Below are 27,832 nucleotides of genomic sequence, written 5' to 3' on the forward strand. Positions count from 1 at the left end.
TTTCACTGGCAAACACAGTTCTTGGCCTGGCGATAATTGCGGGGCGACATAACCTATATTCTCACGTCGCGTTCGCTAACTCTTCCCGCCGTTCCTAGAGACACACAAATATGCGAGCGGCGTCCGCCATCGTCTGCGGGACGCAAAACACAAATGCCGGAGCTTGCGCGACATGGCGGCGCAGTACGACTGCGAGCTACAACTCCATTCCTGCTCATTCCCGGCGGCGGTAATCCCCGCTCCTCATCCTGCCACGCTGTCTCGAGGATTAACATTCCTACTCCCCCATCCCCGTCTGTCAAACTCCCTCCTGCTCTCCCTCTCCATCTGTTCCAAATATTTCCCAAGGTCCAATTGGCATCGTGAGGTTACACCCTGGGAGTTGGGTCGTTAATTTTGGATTCTGGCGTCGTCGATAATCGCCCGCGCATAATGAAAATCCCGATGACATATTCATGTTCTCGTTAGGCTTTCACGACTAATATTATCGGCAGGTAAAAATGTCTTTAAAAAATCCTCCTCAACCCGACAGCCAATTAACGTATGTACCTTGAACTTCTTTCGCACCGTACGTAGCAAACCGTGCTAATCGTAAGTGCGGGGGAAGGACATCAAACTCAGGGTCTCTATGTGAGTCTATGGGTCTCTGTGTGAGTCGATGTATGTACGTTGAACTTTTTTCGCACCGTACGTAGCCAACTGTGCTAATCGGAGGTGCGGGGGAAGGACAACAAACTAAGCACAAAACATAGTTGTAAAGAAGTTAGTGTGGTCATGTGACCAATCACATGGGAGCATGTGCGTCGCGCGGCTCCAATGTTCGCTTCGATCGGCTAAATCGTGACCCAAGTCGAACCGAATTTAATTTACAGATTGTTTAATGGCTTTCACGACCGATAATCGATTCCATAAATGATTGTAGAGCCAAGTGGGCACGTGCGCGGGCACGCATGCAAGTGCATTAATACACGCTCCATGACTTATCACCACAATCACCATCCTCCGACTTCCTCTGATAAATCCTGTAATTGGGGAGCCATTTAAATAGATATAAATGGCACTGAAATTAGAATCATCACCCCGCAGATGCTAAATCATTCACGCGTGATACTTTACAACCCCTTAATGAGAGTAATTTTTGTCATATTGCGGCGTTAATGATGATGGTGATGCGAGTATATTCAGCCTACGACCAGTTTAATTTTGGCAAGACACTCGGCGTGACGTCGTCACGCGAGGCATTGCAACATCTGACATTGTCAGGGCCCCAACGTCAAGTTTTGACATCGAGCCACAAGGGCTTCGGAAGGTAAATTTCTGTGATGTTTACGTGGAGCGAGCGAATTAGCGAGCACGCGCGGACAGTCGCTCGGCGGTTGCGTCGCACGCGCCGGGCTGCTACGGTTAACGAGCGAGGATGCACGCACCTGTGTCACCGTCGAGCTCTCGGTCGCCGGGCAAGAGGTTCTTCCTGTTCAACTGTGTATGCTCAGCAGCGGCAGCAGCGTCCTCAGCAGCTCCAGTAAGCTGTCCTGGTGCTCCATTGCTTCCGTCAGAGATCTCGATGCACTTCAGGCGGCCATTGTTCTTTAAGTTGCCCGCAAACGCCTCCTTTGTCGCAGAGAGCCCCGAGGCCGAGCCGCCCCCCTTTCCGTCCGCGGAGGCCTCCGCAGAAGGAGGGTTGCCACCCCCGCCCGTACGGCCGTTCACCAGCTCCCTCGTCTGTCCCGGCACAGACGCCGCGTCGCCGGGCACCGGGCAGGAGGAGGCCGATTCAGGCGTGGACGTTCTCCCCACTCCCGCCGTCCGCCCTGACGGTCTGCGGTCCGACTCGACTCTGGGCTTATCAGAGCCCCTCTTGACAAGCATTTCCGTACGAGGTGGCGGCGCCCCGGCGCAGCTCACTTGGCTAGAGCTGCCCCTCTCAACACCCCCGCCGCTTGCACGTGCGATCGAGTCGGGCGCCGCGTTTCCGTTCCGCAGATTTTCCGGAGTGTCGACGCGCACACCCGACCCCCGGGCGCTTTTCAAATTGTCCGAAATATTCACGACGAATGTTCCGCCTTCTACAGACGCCTGGCCATTGCCCGACCGGGCAGCCGCTCCGCAGGATGTGGCGACGACACTGCCGCCGCACGGCGCTGCTCCGACGCCTCGACGCTGCGCTCCCAGAAGCCTCGCGTCATCGCTGCAGTCCGCGTTGTCCGCAGCAGCGCTGGCCGCTTGCTCTTTGTGGATCGCAACCCGACGTCTCGCAGCAAGCCCTTTACCGTGAGCTACTTCCGCAATTACAGAATCACCTGCGGGATTTACCTTTGTAGCAAAGGCATCGGAATGATTGGAGTCCTGCTCTGCAGCCAATGGTTTGTCTTGAGCGGCATGAGCCCGAGAGGAGCTCTGGTTTGGCTGTGGCTTGCCGTTCTCGGGGTGGCCTCTCTCGCTGGCATCGCCGCGCTGGGTGGCATCGCTTCGGTGCGTTGCAACGTTACGTTGCGGTGTTACATCGCAGCGTAGCTGCGACTCCGATTCTCTTGCGTCGGCTACCTGCGAGGAACTTCCATCGGTAGGACTTGAGATTCCCTTCTCCGATTCACAATCGACGTCGCGTTGTGCTCTCCCCACCGATCCGCCGGCACCTTCAGCGCACACCCGCTTGCCGGAGTTCAACGCCGGCTTCACTCTGGACTCTGTGGACGGCACGGAGGGACCCCCCGGCTTCACGCTGCGCCGCGCGGAACTCGGTCTCTGCTTTGTTGGGTTTGCTCCAAACGCGCTCAAGTCCGGAGGCGGCATCATCGTCCTGTCGAGGAGCTTGCTTGGAGCTTCCTCCTCCGCTCCGTCACTCTTCGACAGCCTTGATGGAGCGGAACAGCTGGGGGGTACGCTGCCGAACGATGCCCGCTCTTGACCTTGGGATGACCTGGCGAATCCTCTCTCACGCGCAGCGACGTCGTTGGCCGGAGCCGTTTCCTTTTTCCGCTTGGCGGCGCCTTCCATGGCGGCACGAGATCCATCGTCGAGCGTGTCCGTCAAGGCGGCCTTCGCGACGGAGGTGGCGTCGTCGTCGCCGCTCATTGCGCATCTCGCGGCGAGGCTCTCCGTCGTGTCCGCGCTTGGCCCCTCCGTGCCCGACGCGCACGGCGACGCGCCCTCCTCGGAAGCCGTCGGCACGGCGTCGCTGCCGCCGCAGCCAGGAGACAGAGGCAGCAGCCTGCGCTGCGGCGCCCTCCGTTCTGTCTCGGTCCACAGCGGGCGACCGTGAAGCTGCGTGGCTGAAAACGAGAAAACAAACAGCCTGAACTGCTGTCACCAAACACGTTACGTCCGGAGATGCCAGGGGATAGTGGAGGCCGCAGGTCCGCAGGTCACTTTGTTCACGGGCACTGTGGCGCTTACAAGCCGCAGTGGCGCGCGGGCCAGCGGACGCGCGTTCGTTGCTCGTCTCAGACGTTCTCAGTTCGAATTCGACGGGTCACCCTGCGGGTGAGTTAACCGTGTAAATACTTGGATTTATCACTCATGTCGAAGCCTAGTTTTCACCAGTGGCCACCGCCAGGGTCCACTCAATATTGACCATTGATTTGGTTCCGTTAAATCGAGGAACCGTCCGACCCAAATCTCTGGAACGAGTCAAAATGTGCCTTTAGAACAGGGAGCCAGTCAATCGTCATCAGGGCTGGGTTGCTGCTATACGGCAACAGACTGTGAAGCTTCGTGTTCAGCCGCTCGTATAAACATCCCGTCTATACGACTGCTTCGACATCACGAGAACTGATTTTGACGCACCACCACCCCCGCAAGATTTTCTGACCGGGGTTGCGAATCGTGGGAAAATAAAAAAAAGATTGTGTTTTTTTTTACTTTACTTCTCTTTACCACCACGCACCACCGGTATACTGCCAATACATTGAAACGCCCGGTTGCAGACCAGGTGCTAACTCATCTCGTGCCACACAGGGACAGCAGCTGCCACTGGAGGCACCCTTCAAATGTACCAAGGGTGCTCTATCAAGAACAAGTCATCATCATCACCTGCATCACCGAGGTCAGGAGCTGATGACGATTTCACTGCAGGGGGCTGCAGGCCGGGAACAACGGGCCCCGTACTTCCGTCTCCCGCTGCCTCGGTGTTGCCGATGTGGTCGGACTGGGACTTGGCGATTTTGTCGCAATCGTGACTTCCCGCGAGTGCCAGGCTCCTCTCCTCGCTGCCCGGGTCCTTCTGCCACCCAACGAGACAACGAGAAATCATGTCAACCAAAAGTCAGGACCAGAATGAGTTGAAACCAGTGGCTCGGAGGGCAGAGGCGGCTGAGCCGGCACCGCTGAGATCTTGGGTTCCAATCCAGGTTTTAGGTTTTGCCTGTGAATAAACTTGGGATCTTAAGTGCAGTGAGTTAATCGTCTCAGGCTCCGGTCACCAATGACCGCACACAAAAAGCATGCCGTTAGAGGTGGTCCTGCACTTGATTTGGATAAATTACAGTTTTGAGAATCTTGCCTGACATACGACCAACATCACTCTTTGTAGCAGGTGCGCTTGAGAGAGTGCTGCAACCCTACTTTGTGGACTAGAGGCCACTTGAAGGGATCTCAGAAGCAGCTGTGCAATTTAACACGTAGGCTTTCGCGACCAATATCATCCATTATACAAGCTTTTGTTTTTAGTTAAATGCGTCGTTAAACCCGCCACCACCCGGCAGCCAATTAGTAAAGTTTGTCATGATAGCTCTGCAATATCCGCTGCTGTGGCCCATTCTCCAACAAGGTGGTGGGGGGGGGGGGGTTGCAGTGCTCTGTTGGCAGTTCCGAACGGATCCTTCCCTCTCATGAGAACGTGACGCCAATGGCGCGATTGGCATCGCACGGGGAGAATGATGAACACGACGGTAGGGACCCGGTTGCTCGGCGTCACGACTCGGGACGGCCCCGAGAGCGACTCACGGGAGGAGGCAAGAGCCGGGTCGTGCCGAGGGTCTCGGACGCGTGGGATTGGCACTCGCGCCGGCCCAGTGGCAGCTCCTGCGTCGCAGCCCTGTCCAACAGCGTCGGTGGGTTCGCCGGCAACAGTCGCGGTCTCATGGGCAGCTGGCGCCCTTCCCTACGCAGTCAAACAGAACCAGCCGGTTGTACTTTCCCAAAAAAAAGTGTGTCACATTCGTTCATTTTAGATTTTTGGACAAACACATCAAGCCGCTCACGGTTCACAGCATTAACCAGGGTGGCCGCTGGGCTCAAACCGCAAACCTCTGCAATGAGCGGTGAGTGCACTACCGCTCGGCCGCGTCGTTAAACCAGGTGGGAGATAGATAGAGATAATTGGAGATGGAGGTAGATGGATGGAGGTGGATGCGCAGCCTCGCCGCCCTCACACCTGGGCTGCGTGCGGAAGGCCTTGAAGAGGAAGCGCGAGGAGATGCTGAGGCGGGGGTTCAGCGCGATCTCCTTCCTCGGCTGCGGGGTGGGACAGAGCCCCTCCAGGCTCCGGTCGAACAGCTCTGGAAGGGAAATTAAAATGGAAAAAAACGGTGATGCAACAATGGGCCAAGGCCAGCTTCCCCCACCCCCTTCCTTCCAGGAGCCTCAGCGCTGTGGGAAGCGGTCACCGTTTTCCCATTCGCGATCGACACGGCCGGCAAAGCTGGTGGAGGCGCATTAGTGGCACTCGCGCGCCGAGCAGCGAGAAGGGCCTGGTTTCGATTCCCGACACATTTTGTATGTTATCCCCCTGTTCTGTCGAGGGTGAGTGTGACTGTATGTGAGTGGGTGTTTAAGCATGCAAGTAGCTACAAAAACCACAATGTAACCGGCATTGGCCAAACATCTATATGCCGACAAGTTATCTGTAAACAGACCCACATACAAACCCAGACTCACACAGATACCCATAAAATCACAACATTGGGCCCATACGCTAGTGCAGCTACCTATAGACCTCAGCAAGAAACCTTGACTCGCACAAATACCCATATACCCCCCCCATAAGCAATCAACATGCCCAGTTATCTGTGCAGTGCCATGAGATGCGGTGGCACGCTGACACAGCCATGTGAATCCGCCCAGCAATGCCCTGTAGGTATCAGTGTGTGAGCGAGAGTGCGCGCACGCGCACCATTGCGGACGAAGTCTGCCAGTGTTTCAAAGTTCTGTTTCAAGAAGGTCTCTTGCTTGGGCATTTGAGATGGCTCCTCTTCCTCCTCCAGAGCGGTACATTCTTCCTCCTCCTCTTCCTCCTCCTCCTCTTCCTCCTCTTCCTCCTCTTCCTCCTCTTCCTCCTCTTCCTCCTCCTTCTCGTTATCATCATGAACCTCCTCAGCGTCCTCGTCCTTATCTTCGTCCTCAATATCCTCCTCAATCTTGGACAGTTCGGAACACATCTCCGCACCGAGGAGGTCTGGCCGCTCCAAATCTGTCACACCACAAACATTCCAATCAGCCTGTGAGCAGTGGCACCCGAGTCCCTGCTGCACCCGAGTTCTCGCGAGACGCAGGCGAGGACACGGATTCCGTCACGTGACCCACCGTGCGAAGTCAAGTGGTTTCTGGGGGGCGGGGGGGGGGTAACGTGAAACGTCACGAGTGATGGCGGACACGCGCCATTGCCATCGTTATGTCAAGTCTTCTAGTACACAATAACTCGACCGTCATCAAAATCGGTTCCTGAAGAAGCTGCCAACGCACGGAGGAGAAAACAAAAGTCGGACATTGTGCCCAGCAACACGCAGGAGGAGGCACAACTCAAAAACGCGACGGAGAGCGGCGCAGCAGCAGCACAGCAGAGAAAACCCGCACGGTCATAAAACACACTGGCTTTGCCATCCACGGCCCCAGCGTGGATGGCAAAGCCAGTTGGTATCCGCGTACGTGCGACACCGCGGTATTCTATCGGCATTTCTCTCCATTTTACAATGAAAGGTCTCGGAGACTAACCATCAGGCAGGGGACAGGCCGGCTGCGACGTCTAACAGACTGACCAGCAAGCGGAGGGGGCAAGCTGGCTGTGACGTCGTGGGCCGGGCTGTGGCTGGACACATGGTTGGGGCTGGCCCTCGCGTGGGCTCGTGGGCTCCTCTTGCCGCGCACGCTTTTGGGGATTTCCGTCACCTGGTAGTCACTGACAACAAAAACCACCACCACCACCACCACCACAGTACTGCCATCCACAAAATGATCCACTAATCAATCTGTAAAAAAGGTAAAGGTGCAGGACTGCAATCACTTGCTCATGTCACTGCTAGCAGAAGGTCCTCTCGGTCTCCAGTCCAGTAGTATGTTTGGCCTACTCTTCCAAAACTGGACCGACATCCGAACCAGGTGAAAACTCAAAAGAGACAAGGATAGTCTCACTTGCAAGAGTGACCTGGGTGGGGGCGTACCCACACTTTACCTCGCCACACACGCGACCTGCCGATCGACGAGACTGCGGTGAACCCGCTTGTAGCGCTGAGCGGAAGGAGGTGGCGGTGGCGGATTCAAGAAACTTGAGATGGAATGGAGCCGGCGACCGCTGGATTGCGAGTCCAGTGAGCGAGCCCACTACACCACGGCCGTAGCATCGCCGACATCGCCGACATAAATTTAAGATTCCGCGCTGCTCGCCAATGCATTGTCCCAACGCGGCACTCAACACCTATTACAGTCGAACACAACCTAAAACCTGTTACAACCTAACTCCTATTATAACCGAACACCCATTAACTTACTGGAATTACAACTTCACTCATCGTATTCAATTCCGATACCTATTATAACGGAACACCTATAGCTACAACACCTTCAGCTCCACGTGCGACTGCACAGCTGAATAGGGCATGGGGTGCACGGTCAGCGGCTGCCCGCTCCTCGGCCCCCTCACCCCCCCGAGTGGGGGCTCCAGAGCGAGTAACCAGCTCATAGCCAGCGCCGTCCCAATGGGGAGAGAACAGGGGGTGCGCCACGGTGGCTAGGAAATGTTAACTCGCGTGGTATGCAAGAAGTCGTAGGTTTGATCCTGACCCAGGCGCTGCTGTATATTTGGGGTCTGCGTGTCTCTCTCCCCGTGGTCGCGTGGATTATTCTCTGGGTCCTCCGGAAAAATAGTTGAGACTATTTGGCTGCTATAAATTTACACTTGATGATAAGCCGCTTCGTTGAGCTATAATTTGTGATAGCCAGGTCACTTCTGAAGAAAAGCCACGTAGCTCTAAAATAAAAACATTTGTTTTAATTTTAATCCTGGGACCAGTTTATAAAATATGTTGCCGTCCCAAATCTCGGTTGCTCGTCTCTGCACTGCCGTGCACGAAAGAACTAGACCTTGGGGAGGAATGCCGGTGAGACTCCGTATGCAGGGGGCTTCATTTCCCGTAAAAAAAAAAATGTCCCCGAATCTCTCCCGGTGACCAACCTGGGACGGCCATGGCGGCCGTACCGCGCTGTGCGGCTCACCTGTCAGGGGCAGCGTCGGCATCGCCGGGCTGCGTGTAGATGATGGCCTCGCCGCCGCTGCCGCCGCCGGCACCGCCAGCGTCGTCGCTCGGCGTGTCCAGCTCGGGGGACGGGGCGGCCTCGTTTCGCGACGGCGGCGGCGTCTCCAAGCGGCCCGCGCCGGGCTTGGAGAACGGTTCGCTCGTGCGCCTGCCGCTCTCCAGCTGCAAAGACAAAACGATCCCCAGTGTAGCCTTTAACAGGCCGTTGGGGCAAGCGCTGCTGGCGAGCTCCCACTTTAAGCAATGTGTGTTTTAGCTGCCCAGCGCTCCGCTCGTTAAGTGTTGCTCCTCCACCATCCGTTGTTGCCAAGGGCGACTGCCTCCAAACGCCTAGTAGCCTCAAATTACACCTAGCCTGGCACTGCCCTGTAGCGTCTTTCACGAGCCTCTTTCACCGAGGCCGATCCTGATAACGCTGGTACCAAGTCATCAGCAAGTCCACTCAGCTCCGAATCCTGCCTCCCGTACTACATCGTCCAAAAACGACACACACACACACGCACAGCTCACCTCTTTGAATAGATCATTGAGGTCGGTGGGTGCCAGCTTGGTGGCCTCCTCGATGCACACACCGTCCCCGCTCTCGAGCGAGCAGCACGAGTCGCGCTCCGTCAGCGGTGAGGGCGTCGGCGTCTCCACGCTGAGCCTGCACAGGTCCTGCAGCGACTTCTCGGTCTGCTCCTTGTCAATGCCTTGGCCCCAGCGCCTGCGCGGTTGCCAGGCCACGCCGGCCGCCTCCTGGCCCGCCTCTGTGCCGTTCGGCACTCGCTGCAAACGGCGAGCACGTCACGCGAGAGGCCCATGCACCACGCCATCCGCACCACTCGTTCTCGCTGTTTCGAGTTGGGAGCACCCACACTTAACCCCACCACGTGTTGCGGCCTGCCGATGGACTCAACTTCGGTTTAGGCAGTTAGACTGCGGGGTGGACAAGACGTGGGCGGGGACTTTTAATGAACTTGCTCCGTTGGAAAATGAATTGCCAACCTCTGGATTGCGAGTGCGGCGCGATAACCGTTACACCGCTGTGGTAGCAATCCAGACTATGAACACCCACACTAACTTACGTCCTCCAGGAATTACGCCCTGTAACACACACACAGCAGGATCATAACAATATAAATGAATCTATAATCTCCCATTTAAATGGCACTCGCTTACACACCTCGGCAGTTCAGAGCGCCAGACATCACTTCTCATCTCAAACATTCGAGGGGCACCCCCAATGGCAGCTGTCCCTGTGCAGCACGAGGGGGGTGATGGTTGCTGCTGTGTGCGATCCCAATTGAGTAATCTGCCGGTAATTGTTAGAATTTGACAGGATTTGGAAGCAGAGGTCGCAACCGGGTACCCGATACCCGTACCCTACCCGATACCCGGCTACCCGTACCTGGCCGGGTACGGGTACCCGTTTGCGACCCTGGTGCGGCCGGGTACGGGTAGGCCGTGAGTCACTGGTGAGTAACCGTTTGTCACTCATTTCCCAACGTCTTGTCTCTTCTCACAATTCAATTTCCTAGAATCAACCCACCCACGCCTGCAACATGGCTTCATCCCAGAGGTCGCAATCGGGTACCCGATACCCGTACCCTACCCGATACCTGGCTACCCGTACCCGGCCGGGTATCGGGTACGGGTATGGGTACCCGTTTGCGACCCTGGCGCGGCCGGGTACGGGTAAAGGTAAGGAATCAAAACCCGTTTTGCGACCTGTTTGGAAGGCGACGCACCGGCGTGCGATGCTCTTTCCCTCTCACCTGGAGCCTAGCCCAGTTTGGGGTCTTTGCTGTTCTCTTCATGCAATCATCCAGTGAGACTGGAGAGGAGAGGACAAACAACGCAGTCAGAAACACGTTTTTTAACAGTCAGTGTGAGAATGTGAAAACGTCAACTACAGGCGGCTGGGATTTCAAGCCATTCAATTCTGCTCGTGCGTATGGCAATACGTTCGGGAGATAAATTCCCATGTCAAGAGGGCTTCAGCAGAGAGAGTTTGTGTAGCTTTGCTATCCCTGCTCCGTTGAAGGAGTGCAGAATACAGTGGTTCACTATAGGGTCCATAGTGTGGGTTGCGTTGCCACAATCGCTCCACTGCGGCTTGTCTTTAATGTATCTCTATGGGTTTTTAGGAGTCTCTATGGGTCAACTATACGGTCCACAGTGTGAGTTGCATGGCCACAATCAAACCACTGTGACTTGTTTGTAATCCTCCATTCACGGAGGAAATGTGCGCAGCGGGCTGCTGACGATGTTCTGAAGTGGTTGACCAAATAGCCCAGAATGCACCTGGTTCCATCAGGTCTCGAGAGCCAAGCAGGCTTGAGCCTGGATAACAGCGCTCGCGTGGGTAATCACCGTGCATAACAGGTGTCACAGGCTGCGAGACTACGCGGAGGGCAGCAGCGGACAGTGCGGCAAAGCGTCCACCGCTGTAGTGTCCCGTCTACGGCGACACATCTGCGCGCAACCCGGAAAATGTGGATGTCCGTGGAGCGTGACGGTTACACCGCGCGCAAATACCGTGCTGGGTGCGGGGCGGTTAAGTGGTCGGGGCGGGGAACGTGACGGTCGGATGTGCGACGCTGAGGCGCAGTTGGCGACACTCACTGACAGCGTCGAGTCCGTCCGATTCCTCCTCGACGTCGTCCTCACGCTCCTCCTCGACGTCGTCCTCACGCTCCTCCTCGACGTCGTCCTCGCACTCCTCCTCCTCGCTGCCCTCGCGCTCCTCCTCGCCGCCCTCGCGCTCCTCCGTGATGTATCCGAGCACGGCCGCACGCGGCTGCATCACGTACGTCTCCCTGCTGCAGAACGCACGTCCGGCGCCCTCGCACCTTCAGCACTTCGGGCTCAGCCATGCACCACCATGGTCAAAGGGAGCTTATAATAATAACACTGGTCAACACACTTTTTCTGGCATAAGGTATTCCAACGGTTTAAAGGTAATTTTGGGGTGCTGATTCCAAATCTGGCATTAGTTTTTTCTATCACATCAGGTTTTTGAGATATCAAATTTTGCATTTTCAATAAAAACTGCAGAAGAAAAATATTAAATAAATGTGGATATCTACATTAAATAATATTATAAACACACTATCCTAAAAATACAGCACCATATTTTAACACTAAATCAGTCACTGACTCGCAACAACTTGCAATCATAAGTGACAGAGTTAATTTCGGGTAAAATCAATGAAAATGGGGTATGCCGATAGCATAAAATGAGATGTGATAGAGCAAATCTGAGATCAGATTTGGAATCAGCACCCTGAAATTAGTCTAAAACAGCTGCAAAAGTCCAGGCCAGAATTTTTTTTTTGTTGACCAGTGTAATCATGATTGAATCATTATTATTTACTTATTTAGCCAGGAGAGTTGGAAGACTCTTTGTAAGGAGGGTCCTGCTGCCGCTGCCACGTTGGGTGTTTATTTGTAAGATTGTTTCGGCCAATTAATGATGAGCTGTGTTTATTATACATGTGGGGGGATACCGAAACACCGGAAATTTCTAAAAAAAAAACCCACGCGTGACTAAATTTCATGAGTGGATGGCAGTTAAGTCTGTGATTGGCCGGTCATGTGTGGTGGGGGTCAAAGGTGAGTACTCCCACCTCTCCTTCCAATACGTACTGACCAGCGTGAAAGAGTAGGTCAAAATACCCTGTACTAGGGGATCTCTGGAACTCCCACTGGCAGAGGCAATTCTTCCAGCAGTGGCTGTGAGCAGGCAATTGCAGGGCTGCACCTGTACCTTTTGGTTTGTTCGCTTGCAAGACATAAAAAACTGCGCTGGCAGCGTCCTTTAATGAACCAGACATCATCCCGAACCCCGAGGGGAATGGCCACACAATATCTGCTGAGGATCTGAATCTGGCTGATATCCAGCTGGGGTTTTTTTATCACTCAGATCCGGACAAAAATATTCCGGTGGAATAATACACATTTTGACTTTGATCTCTTTGTGAAGGAGGTCACGGAGGGCGGATGGGGGCCTGGGGATGAGGGCTGGGCTGTGCAATTGTCACGTGAGATGTATGGTGACCCGGATTTCAGACGTCACTCATGACCTATATGAGCCGTGGTTGAGAATTGAACTCAGGTGGTAAGATTCATGGCGCACTACGCTTGCCACCGCATGCGTTTTTGTGTTTTAGGTCTTGTCTATGCTGGGGGTTAACTCTGCACATCGTCTCTCCGGGGTCAATCAAAGTTGGAGAAGTCAACAGTTGTTGCTTCGTGGAGAAACTCGCGCCTGCCATAGGAATTTGGAAGTTCCACCGCACGGCCATCTCCATCCAGCGCACCAGGGGGAGCCACGGGCCTCACCGGAGAGCCGGGGGCTGCTTGGGCAGTGCTGGTTTCCGGTTCTGGGTCATCTCTCCAAGCCGCCGCTGCATGACGCTCGTCAGGTCCGACGGCAGCCGCCACAGGAACATGCAGCTGCAAACAGAGGCACGCTCGCCATGAGACTCGGGAGGCATATTCCCATCTGAATCTCACCGCTGGCCGGCCGGGTGGTGGCTGGTTCACTCAGTTTGACGATCGGTGGGGTCACAATGTACCACACGTGGGGAAGTCAGGAATCTCGGTGCGATCCTCGATCCATCATTAAGCTTTCAAGATGCAAAAAGTTAGAAAATCGTCGAGGTCGCTTTATTCACCGACAGAACAATGCCCACTTACGTCCGATTCTCTCGGCCCGCCAACACGGGAGAAATTGGTCTCACGTTTTAATCTGACACATTCCATTAAGAATTCGGGCGACTAGGGTCGTGACACAAACGCCTCATTCGTAAACAAATAACCCCTGTTCTCGCATTACTTCACCATTTGCCGACTAAATTCTGCACTGAATTCAAGGTCATCTTCCTCCTCACATTCAAGACCCTGAATGATCTCGCAACCCCGTATACCCTGGACTTAGATCTCCTCTGCTTCCCCAGAATGAAACTCAAGTCCACGGGGGCGATCTTTGGACCTTCTCTCCCGTGGCACCCGCACTGTGGAACACTCTGGGCCTTCACTCCCGTGGCACCCGCACTGTGGAACTCTCTGGGCCTTCTCTCCCGTGGCACCCGCATTGTGGGACTCTCTGGGCCTTCTCTCCCGTGGCACCCGCACTGTGGAACTCTTTGGGCCTTCTCTCCCGTGGCACCCACACAGTGACACTCTCTGCCGGAGTCCGGTTCGTTTGGCACCTTCAATTCGATAAATAAATCCTTAGTTTGCTACAACATTTATTTAACATATATTTTAAAAGCTCACCTGTCCCCCGATACTGAAATGAGATGCTTGCAGTCGTGGCTAAATTTCATACCCGTCACAATTTCTGAAAGATAACATTACACGTGAACAAAACAACAACAAATCAAGTGTTAATTAATCATCAACCTTCAACAATAAACAGCATCATACATTGGATGTTTGAAAACTGGAGGTTTCATGTGTAAAACCGTAACAATTACATCAGCAAACGATATGAGACCAGCGTTGTTCCGTACATTCTCCGCAAGTGACGGCGATTAATCATTGCGTTATTAATCACTGAGCAACCCCCCTCCCACCCCATCCAGAGACTTCCACCACTATCTTTATACCTTCCACGATAATGCGCCATTGTGCTCTGGTAGCGGACGTTCGAGGTCCCGCAAGATGTTAACTATCTCGCCTGGTATGCAGGAGGTTGTGCGTTCGATCCCGACCCTGACGCCTGCTGTATATGTAGAGTTTGAATGTTTTTCCCTGTGGTTGCGTACATTTTTCTTCGGGTCCTCCGGGTTTTCCCTCCACATTTAGTATCGACGCGCGTTTTAAGAGTATTTGGCTGCTGTAAATTTCCACGTGATATGCCACTTTGTTGAGCGATCATTCGTGGCTAGGTAGCTTCTGAAATATATCTGCATAGCTGAGTGGGCCTTACCTGGTAAAATAAAACATTTAATAACGGGGGTGTGCGTGCCAGGGTCACGGTCCAAATTGGAACAAAAATTACAAGGCAAATTACTTAACTGGGTGAAAAGCGCAACATCTGCCACTAGCAGACTATACCCATGAGTGTAACAGTGCATTCGTGGCGGCCTGGCGTTATACGGATGACCGCAAACAACATACGTACCAAGTATTTTATTTGAACTATGAACAAAACAGATTCAGACATGTGAATGTGGTGTACATGTGTAGTGGCGTAACGCGCGCAGCAGTTACATTCATGTACGGGGTTGCAAACAGTGAGGTCAGGTCAGGTACGAGCAGGTGCAAGCGTGAGGCCTGAGAGACAGCAGACAAAGAGACGCCAGCAATTAGGGAAAGAGGCAGTGATTGGCTGGCTGCAAATGCAAACACGGAGTAGGCGCCAAGAAGGCAAGAGATAGAAGTGATAAGAGCAGAGGTGGAGCCAGGATTTTCAGGTAGGGGGGGAAACCCCTCCAGCAATGAAAAATGACAGGAGTTGTTAGTAAGGACTTATTGGATCTTTGGGGGGGGCACGTGCCACCCCACCCCCCTCCCCCCACTGGCTCCACCACTGGATAAGAGGGGGAGCACGTGCAGGAGACGCCGGGAGGACGCCGGCTTAACGAGAGTCACCTGAGGACTCTTAATGAGGAGGGGAATATAAGGGGATGGGCGAAGCAACGGAGTTGAGTTGGTTGGAGATGAAGAAGTGAAGAAGTCAAAACAAGAGGAGTCCGGGACCTCGCCCTTCCACGACTCGTCCTCCCCAGCGGTGTTGGCTGAACCCCCGCTGGGGGCACGGGCGAGGTTGGAGGTGTGGGTGTAGTAACAGGTTAGCGGAGGAGAGGCTTGCAGAATCCTTAGTGTGAGTGTGATAGGCTAGCGGAGAATAGACTAGCGGGATATCAGTGAGAGGCTAGTGGGGTGAGAAGCTGGCGGCGTATACAGTAAGAGGCTAGCGGAAAACAGGCTAGTGGAGCCAGGGAGAGTGAGCTCGGAGTAGCAGGCTGGCGGAGCTAAAGGGAGTTCGCGACGGGAGTTTGTGGTGTTAGAACGTGAGGAGCATCCGTGTGGGATGCTACGAATAAAGTGACACAGGAGAAAAAGACGAAGTTGTCCGCGTGAATAAACGCCACTACACATGCATGCGTGTGTGTGTGTTGTTTATAAGTTGTGAATGTCACCTGAATGCCCAAAGGCGGAGGCCACACACTCCCCCGTGTAGAAATCAAAGAGCGAGAGATTCTTGTCGGAGCAGCTGGTGGCTACGTACATCCCGGAGGGATCCATCTGCAACTGGAGGCAAGTTCACAGACACGACTGTTGATTCATTTATTGATTTTCCGGGTTAGGCCACGCAATGATCTGGCCCAATCCATGTGACCATGGGGAGAGAGAAATGCAAACTCCAAATATACAGGCCTCAGGGTCGGGATCAAACCCACAACCCCCTGCATACAAGGCGAGGTAGTCACGCGGTATACAAGCGTTTAATTACTGCATCAACTATTGTTTCAGCTCTCTGGCAAGTTGAAAAACAATTCTCACGGACAAATTCAGCAAATATATACGACGTGTCGCTCGAAACTGCGTCAAGCATCGTCAGGTCAGAGGCCAGGAAGTATGCGAGCGTTGTAACCAACCGACCTTGATGAGAGAGCCATCCTTGCCCTGGGAGCCCTTGTAGCACTTCTTCTGTTTCCCACTTGAAACATCGAAAATCCTGTGGGGGATGTTTGCCAAGGAAAAGCAGTGTTTGCCAGCTTTGGTGCGTTCCTACCATTAACCGCATTGAAAATGCTCTTGCCACAATCTCAACATTCGTCACGTGCCATTGAGCAGCACGCCACTGCACCGCCGCTCATCAGTGCACTACGCCGTTGCACCGCGTGTGACATTGCAGGCTCTAAGTGTTCGTACCGTGGTACATTAAACACTGCGCAGACTGGGTGTTAATTGTTCATACATACGGCCTCGCTTTGGTGAATCACAATGGCAAAAAAACCGTAATAAATAAACATCACTTTCATGTTCACGTGGAATCGTCAGCGCAAAACAGCTTTTCCCCTACTCCATTAACATTGTTACAAATAACGCTACACAAAATGTTTTACTTTATAAACATCGTCATCATCAATTGAAGAGGATGCTAATTTTACATCACGGAAAACAGCAGCCCCTCACTTCTGGAATTGCCCTTGCCACCGTCGCGTCTCTTTTCCCCGAAGTTCTTAGCAAACTGTGTTTAATAAAAAGTAATAAGAATAAAAATCTTTCACAGATGCAAGTCGGCATGAGAGGAGCGGTGTAACGATGATGATCTTATCTTAACGTAATTTATATTGCGCCTTAACTGAGACACTTTACAGAGAATTACGAAACGGTACAACGCGTGTGAATGTAATGGTGATGAGGTGAATCAAATAGATGATAGGAAGCTATGTGGGGGGCGAATCTGTGATGCCTGAATTCGGTGAAAGCGTAATTGATGACAGTAAATGTTGATGACGAATGGATTGAATGAATGAGTTATAGCCATAAAATAAGAAAATGAAGAGGGAACAGTAACGGTGGTTGGTTATAAGGGGGGAGATGAATGGGTCGTGGGGCGGGCTCGGGAACAATTCGTGATGACTCGGATGTACGCCGTGACGTACCTGACGTTGCGGTCCTGACAGCCGACGACGGCGTACTTCCCCGTCGCGTCCACGTCCATGTCGTAGAGCGTGGCCTTCGCCACCACGTGGTGAACCCGGGAGAACCTCAGTCCATCCGGAGACTGGAGGAAAGAGACCGACACTTCATTTAATTTTTAGAAAGTTTTTATTTATTTATTCTATTTAGTTTTAGTGATTTATTTCCATGTATTTTATTTTTATTTATTTTGCTCATAAATTTACTCGGGCCGGCGACCTGGCCCTCGTGGAAGTGCTGTCGCTGATCGTTACGGAGGTTCGTGGCTCGAACCTGGCAGGCCGAGGTGGTTATTACTGCAGCGCATATTAACCGTAAATGCTACACGCCACCCGTTTCACTCGCGGTAGTAGACATTAAAGCGTCCCGTGACGTCATTTGAAATGAGACGGCTATCGTGTTCCCGTGTCGCGCTCTAAATTTGCCAGGCCCGAGTCGGGATTCGAACCCAGGTCATTCCAGCCGTGAGGCACGAGTGTTACCGCTGCGCTGCCCTGCTGTCGGCCTCTGTTAACGTACAAACTACTCGCTACCAAACAAACATTCAACAGGGCAGTCAAGTGTTGCGACATCATACCTTCAGTGCTGTGCGGAAGTAGATGGATTTGTCAGCTCCGCAGCTCACCATGTTAAGCTGCTCAGCACCTCCTGGTTCCAGAGGGGAAAAGCACAGAGATTTGCCAATGCAGCAGCAATAACGTCTTTTGATGACTTGCAACACACGATGCTGCAACACACGGCGAACAGCACCGATCAAAAAGGCCGACCCGAACCGGCCAAACATAAGAACGTTCAAAATAACGTTCATACGTAAGTTTCTTTTTTTGGGGTGATAGTTGACGATTCTAGTTGTAATTACTGGCGAAACGTCGTACTCAGATTGTAAATGTTGTGGATTTGCTCTCCAACAAACAAGCGTGCTGTACTAGTGACGAATTGGCATGTTCCGTTTACGTGACAAACCTTACTAATTGGCTGTGTCAGGTGATGGCGGGTTTAACGACACATTTATATTTACATGATCTAACACGAAAAAAAACCTATGTTATGGATATCGGTCGTGAAAGCCTACGTGTTAAATAACGTACATACATAACGTACATTCACAATGTGCATGCGTAAAATCGATACATAATGTATGTTGATTACCTGTGAATAACCCAACCAATAATAAGTATCCATTGTAATTTATGTGCATAATATTAACCCCGCTCCCCTCTAGTCTTCACATCTGATTGGCTCAAAAGCGATGACATCACAGTTATCCCTCTATGTGAGACCGAAGAAACAGGAGGATTCTCCACAACTCTGACTGTCGCCTGATGAGGCTGGTTGTTGTTGTTATAACTACCGGCGAAACGTCACGGCACTCAAATTGTAAATGTTGTAGTGGGTTTACTCTCCAACACACAACCGGTTAAAACTGAACTAGTAACAAATTGGCACGTATTTGTTTACATGACAAAACCCTTACTAATTGGCAGTGTCGGGCGGTGGTGGGGTTTAAGGACACATTTGCATTTACGTGATTTAACCCCCAGAAAAACTCCACTTTTACAGAACACAGAGCTCTAAGCAAGAGCTATTCGGAGCTTTATGGCCAAGGAAAAATCGCACGCGCAATTACCGATGAACTTGACGGCGGTGATCGAGGAGGAGTGGTCGTCCAGCGTCTGCATGAGGTCGTAGTTGCCCTCGACGTCCAGCACATGGATCAGCCGGTCTCTACTGGCAGACGCCAGCAGCTTCACTCCTGCGGTTCACAAGCGACCAAGTCGTCCCAGCACAGCACCTCAGCCCACTACGATTGATCGTCATCGTCGTGCAATGGAGACGCCGTAATAAATGTGTAGAGTAGTGACATACGCGGTGCGCACAGTTAACCGAGGGCAACCGAGGCCAAACAGGTGCGCGTGAGGTTTTCACGGACAAACCGCCAGTTGTAAGGGGTGAAGCAGGTGCAAACGGGGTCGACCGGTTGTGCACGCTGAGACCGGAGGTGTTGCCAGGGAGATGGGAGATAAGGGTTGATTGATGGTCCGATAGGCGCCAGCCTGGCGAGAGCTTAAAGAGACGCACGAGAGGTCTCGGATAATTAGCAAAGGACGTGTGCGTGAGCAGAACGGGGAGCTGTTGCCGGGGACCAAGTGTGAAGACATCTCGCCGCTGTCGCTCCAGCCGTCAATGGGACCTCGCAACCCGCACGCCGTCGCCGGGCGGGTGTTGGCTGATCCCCCCGCCCAGGACAGACGGGTGAGCGGGTTCTGAGGGAGCGTAGGTGAGGGCAGCGGTGGAGATGTAGAGACGCTGTGTGCGAAGATGCTGTGTGCGGAGACGCTGTGTGCGGAGACGCTGTGTGCGAAGACGCTGTGCATGGAGTCGCTGTGTGCGGAGACGCTGTGTACGAAGACGCTGTGTGCGGAGACGCTGTTTTGGAGACGCTGTGTATGAAGACGCTGTGTGCAGAGACGCTGTGTGTGTAGACGCTGTGTGCGAAGACGCTGTGTGCGAAGACGCTGTGTGGGGAGACGCTGTGTGCGAAGACGCTGTGTGGGGAGACGCTGTGTGCGGAGACGCTGTGTGCGGAGACGCTGTGTGCGGAGATGCTGTGTGCGGAGACGCTGTGTGCGAAGACGCTGTGTGCGGAGATGCTGTGTGCGGAGACGCTGTGTGCGAGGACGCTGTATGTGGAGACGCTGTGTGCGGAGACGCTGTGTGCGGAGTTGCTGTGTGCGAAGATGCTGTGTGCGGAGACGCTGTGTGCGAAGTTGCTGAGAGCAGAGCTGCTGAGCGCAGGATAAGGGAGGCGGAAGGTAGATAAGAGTAGGGAGAAGTTAACCAAAAGTCACCGTACAGATAGTTATAGGAGTGCCTACGACTGGTGCCAGAATAGGTGAACAAAGTGTAAGCAGGTGACTTGTTACGTGTCAGTGTGAGTAATTTTTGAAGACACTACAAATGTAACACCAATGTTAATGATGCGTTTGATCAGAGCCGCAGCCTCCTCTCTGTGGCAGCAGCAATGGACCGAGGCCAGATGGCAACAGCGTGTGGGGTGGCCTTCATTCAGCAGTGGAGAGACAATGGCTGGCGACGACAATTCACGGTAAGCGGGCATCACCTGTCTCGGGCTGGGAGTACTCCAGGCAGAGCACCTCCGAGTCGTGGGCATCGATCTGCATCACCTCGTCCAGGAACTGCAGGTCGTGGATCCTGTCACAAAGTCCACGTTGCGATCAGGTCACATTCTATACAGGACGGACCCAAGTCTCAAACTTCCAATTTAATTTTGTTGAACCAGATGAGAACTCAAAGTGACCAGGATGAGTGTCAATTGCAAGAATGACCCTGGGCCACCGAAACAATGAAAAATTAACCTGTAAAAACAAAGTTTTTCACTATAAATCCTTTATATGCGTGGCATCGGTTTTATTTTATTATTCATTTCTGTTTTTCTTGAGTAAGAGTTTCATTTTTATCACATTGGTATTTTAAATTAAATATAAGGAAAGTCGTATATAAGGATTATAAGGTTTTCAGTTTTTGTATGATTGTTTATATTGTACATTTTAGTTGTTTTCTTGAATAATTTTCTGTGTTTAGGAAAAATATATGATTGTGTTAGTGAAATTTTTTTTTCCTAAAAAGTGGAAAATTTAGGAAATTTTTTTTCACGAAAATAAATTGTCATGCACAACGAGTCTGTGTGCAAAATGTCAGCTCGATTGGATCACGGGAAGTGGGTTAAAAAACGATCGAAAGATTTGCACGGTCGTAAGCGCGCAAGCAAGTAAGCAAGTGAACTTAATATAAAGGATTTAAAAATAAACAGGTTTAGTGGACAACGAAACTCTCCAACAACGCAGTCTGCCGGCACATGGCACACACCAGGATGCCACGACGCTACAGGCGCATCACTGCGGTACCGTGTTTGCCGTTCACTGTAGAGGTTTGTGGTTCGAGCGGCGCAACCCCCCTGGTAAAAGGAGTTTAAAAGTTTAAAGCTTGGAAATACTGTGGGTGTATCAACCGCAAAGAAATATCATGCGCCGTCCGCTTCACAGCAGATGTCGAGGGAGGGAGGAAGGGGGGGAGGGAGGGCTTTATGCACCATGTCACAGCCCAAATTCAAAAAGCCACCTGCAAATTACCTACGTAGGATAGAATCCACTTAGCAAACAGTCGGCCCTTCCTGCGAAATCACCGCAGACAGATACCCGCCTGCTAAACGCGGCGCGCCTTGCTTCGGGAGCGCCTCACGCCCAACATGGGTCGAGGGAGCGTGGGGGGGCGCGGGGACGCCGCGAGTACCGGAGGGACTCTACGAATCCGGTGAGGGGTTCGGGCTGCTCACCGGACGGTGCCGATGCGGTCCCCGGAGGCCAGGTGTTGCCCGTCGGGGCTCACGCACAGGGCCCGGATGCCCAGCTTGGCCTCGGTAAGCGTGTGGTCCGTCTTGTCGGTGCTGCCCGCGGGGTTGTAGTCCAGGTCCTGCAGCGACTGCAAGCTCTCATCGCAGTACATCACCTTGAGCAGCTCCTGCGGCCCAACGGGGAAAGCATTTTTCGACCGGTCAGCGACATGATACGATGCGAGATCCACGACTGCGTCTTTACGGCGAGATATTTATTTCATCGCAGTGTCAGGTGTGATCTATTTATTGCAACGCAGTGTCAGGTGTGATCTACATATATATATCAGCCCGCCATTCATTGCCTGGATGTCAGCCGATTAACACATAGCTCTCCGACATGTTTTCAGGAACTGAGAAGGATTCTCCGAAGCCGCTTCTGGCACCTTTGAGCAAAACGTCAGACATCGTGCCAAACAACACGCGCTGCAACCCAAAAACACGGTGGGAGAGATGCGCAGTACAACACGGGGGTTCACGGTTAGTACCCAGCGGCCGCCCCGGTTAATAGCACGGTTGTAACGTTCGTAAAATGATAGGCGTCGTCTGCTGCGGAGTGCACGTCAGGGGTCCACATTTGCCAAATTCAAAAAGGACTCAATTTGGGAAGAACGCGCGGCGATCGGTCGCCCACGACCGCGAGTCCTCGCCGAACATTGCAGTTGCGTTGCTGATAAGTGCGACTTAAATCAGAGCGAAGTTCAGGCAAACCAATTTTGCCTCCCACAAGAAATAAAGTGAAGTTGGGGGTTACGTTTCAGTGTACGCTATTTTTTAACCGAACTAAAATGCAAGTTGTGAAATGAAATTGAGCAAGAGAATATAAAATACATTCAAATACAAAAACAATACTAATAAATATACATTTTAATAAAGTAACACTTGCCAATGATGGATGTGAAGTGGGCGTACGGCGGTTTTTTTATCGATTATATCACAAAAGCACGATATGTTCTCTGAATCTCACTTTACACAACAAGATGGCGTGGTGGAACACGCCACGTTGTGCTACGCGCGCGCGACTACACTCAACGCACCACAAAGTAGTTCCCGTTGCTCGCAGCGTAAAAGCCAACATCGTGGCATCATAAGGGAATATAGTCCCTATTGTATTGACGATGGAATAATGAAACGTTGATTGAATTAACTTGAAGCGAGGACTCCCCCGTGCTCGCAGACTAACGCCCCAGGTCACTCCGGCAAATGAGACTACCCCTGGGAACGATTGTGGCGCCCATAGAACTTTTATTTAAGGGCGCTTTATACATTTAAATTCCTATTATTTTTTTCTCGAAGTGTCTTAAACTTAAAAACCCGGGCGGCCAAAATCTGTACTCGAACCCTGGAAGCTCAGCGCCGTGCCCAGCACCGGTGCGCCAGGCGAGCGTGTTCCGAGAGCAGTGTGTGTGCACGGCCGAGGCGTACGTTGCTGTAGACGTTCCGGTGGAAGGACGGCGCTTGGGTGGCAGCCGGCGCGTCGATGCTCCACACGCGGATCGTGCTGTCGGAAGAGCAGGTGAGGAACGAGCCAGGAGGGAGGCACGCTGGGCTGCTCTCTTCGAGCATCGGGTACACCTAGCCCGGCACCACACACACACACAGTGCTGTGTACACCTATCCGGCACCAAGCATACACACATACGACCATAATACAGTGCTGTGTGCACTTAGCCCGGCACCATACACACACACACAGCCAGCCATAACACGGTTCTGTGCGCACCTAGCCTGGGACCACACACACAGTGCTGTGGGGCATCACACACTGAGCGGCGCAAGTCTGAGCCTGGCCACGAGTGTGAATATGGCCCTGGGTCCGTGTGTGTGGTGATGTGTGTAGTGATGTGCGTGGTGGTGTGCATGGTGGCGATGTGGGTGGCGGTGTGCGTGGCGGTGTGCGTGGCAGTGTGCGTGCAGCGATGTGTGTGGTGGTGTCTTTGGCGGTCTGCGCGCCGGTGTGCATGGCGGTGTGCGCGGTGATGCCTTTGGCGGCGTGCGCGGTTGCGTGCGCGGTGGTGGTGTGCGCAAAGCGATGTGTGTGCGGCGATATGTGTGTGGCGGCGCGCAAGGCGGTGCGTGCACGCGCATGTGCATACCTCAACGCCCCATATGCAGGAGCTGTGGTAGAGCGCCGAGTAGACTTTGCCGAAGCGCTTGCCGTGCCGCGCGTCGCGCACGTCCCACGTGTACAGGCTGTGGTCGTTGTAGACGCACGTCAGCCACGCGTTGCTCGAGTCGTATGTCAGCGCCACGGTGTCCGGGAACCGCGCGTCCAGCTTGCTGGCGAACAGGTGGCTGGGAGGGAAGAATCGCAGGTGTGTCTACGTCGCCACGACGGGAAAAGATTCGGCAGGCCCGAGAATCGTGCTCACACCGCTGCAGGTCACTTGCGCACAAACTCCACTCCCTCACCACACTGAGGATCATAAACAGCACACTCACTCACCAACTCACTCACCACACTGCAGGTCATAACACATTCGCTCGCCAACTCACTCGCTCGCTCACCACACTGAAGGTTATAACACTCATCAACTCACTCACTCGCCACGCTGCATGCAGGTCATGACACTTTTTTTTTCTGCGTCTTCCCCCACACTGCTTAACTTGGAATCCCCTCGCACCACCATCATCATCATCATCATCATCTATTTTCCCCCAAAATTCTTCTCATCACAAGTGCTGTTTTGTTTCTGTCCGCTTGACGTTTTGGGCGTTTAAGGCCTGTGCTCAGCAACTCTGTTACTACAACAAGAAACCTACAATGGGACCTTTTTTCCCAGTATAAAACTGTGAAAATTAGGAATAAGTTTTACCCTTTCTGGCAATACTTTAATACGGGCAAAAATGTCCCATTTTGTAGATGCTCACCCCGAGCTATAAACACTCTGATAGTGCATTGTCTTTGTACTGTCCACCTTGTGGCGTTCTCTGGTCTGACACCGGTGAGACTAGGCCCTAAACAAGGCTGTCTCTGACGTAGGCCAATCAGTTTCAACTACATTGCATCTATTATTAGAGCATGTTTGTTTGCATGTTCACCACAAACGCAGACATGATTCCTTGCAAAGGGTTTCTATTTGGTGTTTGAACATCTTAACACCTGCTGTTTTATTGCCAGATAGGGTGAAACCTCTCCTGATTTTTCAACAACAAACCCCCCTACAAAGGATACCGACCTCGGCTGCACGCCCAGGGCCACGTCCACGCCCAGGCAGTGCGGCCTGGGCAGGATGGCCACATTGCGCAGGTCCTCCGCGCCGAACACGCACACCACTCCGTTGGCACAGCCGCAGAATATGAGCTCCTCACTCACGTAGATGCAGCTCGCCATCGGCGTCTAGAAGGGAGCGGACACGCCGCTCGAACACATTGCCAAGGGTCGCCAAGCAACGCGCGCACGCAACCCGAGAAAGCGCGTGAACGACGCACGGAAAACAGGGAGGGCATCCGGTCGCGTGCTGCCGCTTCGTCGCCTCTCACTTTCCTCCGTCTGTAAACTTGCACCACCATGAATAAGGCAGGCTCTTTGACTCGCCCTGCACACGCCAACAAAGCCCTGCAGAGACTCCGCAAGTCAACGGGGACGTCCCAGATTGTTCATGCGTGGGGCGGGTGTGCACATGCGTCGGCTTGCGTGCAAATGCACGGGTGGGTGGATGGGGACGAGATGGTTTACACAAGGTCTAGGTGTTGAACGTGCTCGTAATCCGACAGGAGACTGCACTGACAAGGTGCATAGCCTACACCAGTGGTGGCAGATTCACCAAGCGCGGTGATGGTCCATTCTGGTGAATCTCAACGGGGCTCCGCAATGATCCACCGGACAGCTTGGACCTATAATTTATACTGTAGGGTGTCGTAAGGAAGATCACTCGAAAGTATGGACATAAAGTACTAGCGCCTTCTATTGGGTGGGTGGGTAGGGTCTATAATTCACAAACCCACAAAGCAATAGAATGGCTAAATATTTTACAACTGAATCTCTAACAGTTGCTCTACAGAGGCCACATGAATCAATAAGTAGATGTCTGAAGGTATTTGCAATTCAGAATCAGAATATTTATTTAGAGTGGAGGAATCCGATGAGCTACAAAGCTCTTTTCCCAAGATGTCCAGTGGGGGCGGGTCAGAGCGTTACAACAACAAACAGTATAAAAACATGATAGGAGTGCAAAAGTATAGGAAAGGTAAATAAATCACTTTGAAATATGTACAAATAAAACTTAAATATTCTTATTTTACCAGGTAAAGCTCACTTAGCTATTAGTTTCATTTTCAGGAGTGACCTGGCCACAAATGTCAGGACCACAAAGTGGCTCATAATCACGTGGACATTTATAGCAAGATAAATAATCTGCACGCAATTAGAGAAAGCGCTCGAACCTTCAGGTCCACAAACTTCTCGAGCATGCGCTTGTCGTTGAACTCGCAGAGCAGCCCCGAGAACGTGATGCAGTACGTGCTGCTCGACATCCTCCCCCGCCCACACGCCACGTCGCAGAAGAAATTGTTGCGCTGTACTCCGAGGAGTCCGGAGCGGCCGAGAAGTGGCACCGTCAGGTTCGCCTGAAACCGACGAGACCAGACATACAGTCGAGCAGTCTCCCAACGCGAGGTTCACGTGTGGGCCTCGGTAGCCGATGTCACGATTCATAATAGAAAAAATTGGGTTAGGCCACGTAGCGATCTGGTCATTTTTTCTCATCACGGAAAGCTTCCACCACCCGACATAGGCCAAACATATTAAACTGTCACGTGTACAAGCGTTTAACGGAAACAAATGTAGCGAACGGATACCCGCGACTCTTTAGTTTGAAACTGCGTCAAAAACAACGTCGGGACAGGATCCAGGAAGTCGGAATAACCGTGTCACCTGACATCGGGTGAGGAAACACACGATTTTGTATCCCCGACTTCCTGAGTCGGGACCTGCAGACGCGCAAAGCGGTTCAGGCGACACGTCGTCTAGTGAGTGGCTGCTGGATGTGTCTGTGGGCATTGCGAGGGAGCTAAAGCAATACTAATTTGCACGCTGTTGTTAAACGCTTACACGCATGGCAATTGCATATATGTTGGCTGCGTTGGGTGGTGGAGGGTGCTTCCAACGCAAATTTGTGCAGACGTGGACAAATCCAAAATAATCATAAGGACTTAACAAGACGCTATAAGTCTGTATTTTAAAGTAACCTCCATTGTATGAAGACATTCCTAGGCTATTCATTATATCGTGACAAACACTGGGTATGATAATACACTGCACATAACATCATCATATCATATCGTAAAGCTATCACCATCGTTATTTATCATCATCACAACCATCACCATTAAACAAATATCATCGTTGATTCCATGGATTCCCACTAAAGTAGGTGATTCTGTAGTTTATAATCATCATCTGATTCCATCTGTACAGGGGATAGAGTGTTGCCCCCTCGCGCAAGGCGTGAGCTTTCTCAGGGTGTTTCCTCCCGCATGTATGATGAAAATCATAAAATAAAAACCCAATGTAGCGTTACTATTAATAGGTGCTCGCTAACAGCACTTGCTAGGCAGCATAGTCTGTTCAAGGCTGTGTAATGAAGGACTCCAAAGGCGGCACTTGTTGGATAAAGTTTTGATTGTCCTTAACAACAACGTCCAGTGCTCACCGCGAGCCAACACCACCCCCTTTGATTCCCTCTGCCAAGCCACCCCTCGCTCCCCCACCCTCTTATCCTCCTCTTCTCCCCCTCTCCAATCCCAGCCCATGCATTCCTTCTAACAAATCCCTCTGCTCCCCTTCTAACAGTCCCAAACGGATCCCCCCTTGCCTCTTTCAAACATTCCTGCCTTCTCCTTCTTTCAAACCTCTCAACCAATCACTATCTAGCAAGCCACCTCCTAGCTATCCTCCTGCAGTAGCGCCCCCCTTGCGGTGGTTATGGTTTTTATGATATCCATGTCACCCTCCCCCCATGTCCTACAAAGACGCAATCATAGGATGTCTAACATCCTTAAATCTGTACAAGGGGGGGGCAGGGAAGGAATTGGATGAAGAGGAGGAAGAGGAAAAAGAAGCAGTAACCGCTCACACCTTGGAGACTTTGGAGGCGTCGAGGTACCAGAAGCGGACGTGACGATTACCGACCGTCACAAAGTAGCTGTTGTCAGATGAGAAGGAAACTGCGGTCACCTTGCTGGACACCTTGTTGAACGCGATCAGAGCGCCCTTCTGCCAACGGGAACAACAACAACTTCAACGCCATCGTCGGCAGCAAGGGCAGCAAGGGGCGGCATGCGGACGCATCAGCACCTTTGGAGG

The 27,832-nt window shown here is 52.5% G+C and overlaps 1 protein-coding gene across 2 annotated transcripts in view; it reads right to left on the reverse strand.

Annotated features, from left to right (window-relative positions):
* The window catches only part of LOC133356247 (mitogen-activated protein kinase-binding protein 1-like), a 50,946-nt gene that overhangs the window by 3,483 nt on the left and 19,631 nt on the right, over positions 1–27,832 (reverse strand). Inside the window, exons 6-29 of one of the 2 annotated variants that reach the window (XM_061573639.1) lie at positions 27,605–27,742; positions 25,912–26,094; positions 24,705–24,865; positions 23,622–23,820; positions 22,951–23,100; positions 21,469–21,653; positions 20,236–20,327; positions 18,742–18,867; positions 17,692–17,762; positions 17,078–17,199; positions 16,068–16,143; positions 15,605–15,716; positions 13,734–13,797; positions 12,795–12,908; positions 11,076–11,272; positions 10,226–10,284; positions 8,979–9,236; positions 8,428–8,630; positions 6,975–7,114; positions 6,113–6,409; positions 5,375–5,498; positions 4,945–5,101; positions 4,033–4,219; positions 1,428–3,272 (exon numbers count right to left, since the gene is read on the reverse strand). In XM_061573639.1, coding sequence (XP_061429623.1) covers positions 1,428–3,272; positions 4,033–4,219; positions 4,945–5,101; positions 5,375–5,498; positions 6,113–6,409; positions 6,975–7,114; positions 8,428–8,630; positions 8,979–9,236; positions 10,226–10,284; positions 11,076–11,272; positions 12,795–12,908; positions 13,734–13,797; positions 15,605–15,716; positions 16,068–16,143; positions 17,078–17,199; positions 17,692–17,762; positions 18,742–18,867; positions 20,236–20,327; positions 21,469–21,653; positions 22,951–23,100; positions 23,622–23,820; positions 24,705–24,865; positions 25,912–26,094; positions 27,605–27,742 — 5,260 coding nt within the window. Of the gene's footprint in view, positions 1–1,427; positions 3,273–4,032; positions 4,223–4,944; positions 5,102–5,374; positions 5,499–6,112; positions 6,410–6,974; positions 7,115–8,427; positions 8,631–8,978; positions 9,237–10,225; positions 10,285–11,075; positions 11,273–12,794; positions 12,909–13,733; positions 13,798–15,604; positions 15,717–16,067; positions 16,144–17,077; positions 17,200–17,691; positions 17,763–18,741; positions 18,868–20,235; positions 20,328–21,468; positions 21,654–22,950; positions 23,101–23,621; positions 23,821–24,704; positions 24,866–25,911; positions 26,095–27,604; positions 27,743–27,832 lie in introns of both variants that reach the window. The other variant, XM_061573638.1, reaches the window with a different exon arrangement.

The sequence above is a fragment of the Lethenteron reissneri genome, chromosome 53 (genome assembly GCF_015708825.2).
Source record: "Lethenteron reissneri isolate LAM-NWPU_2019-01 chromosome 53, ASM1570882v1, whole genome shotgun sequence".
In the NCBI taxonomy this organism is placed as follows: domain Eukaryota; kingdom Metazoa; phylum Chordata; class Hyperoartia; order Petromyzontiformes; family Petromyzontidae; genus Lethenteron; species Lethenteron reissneri.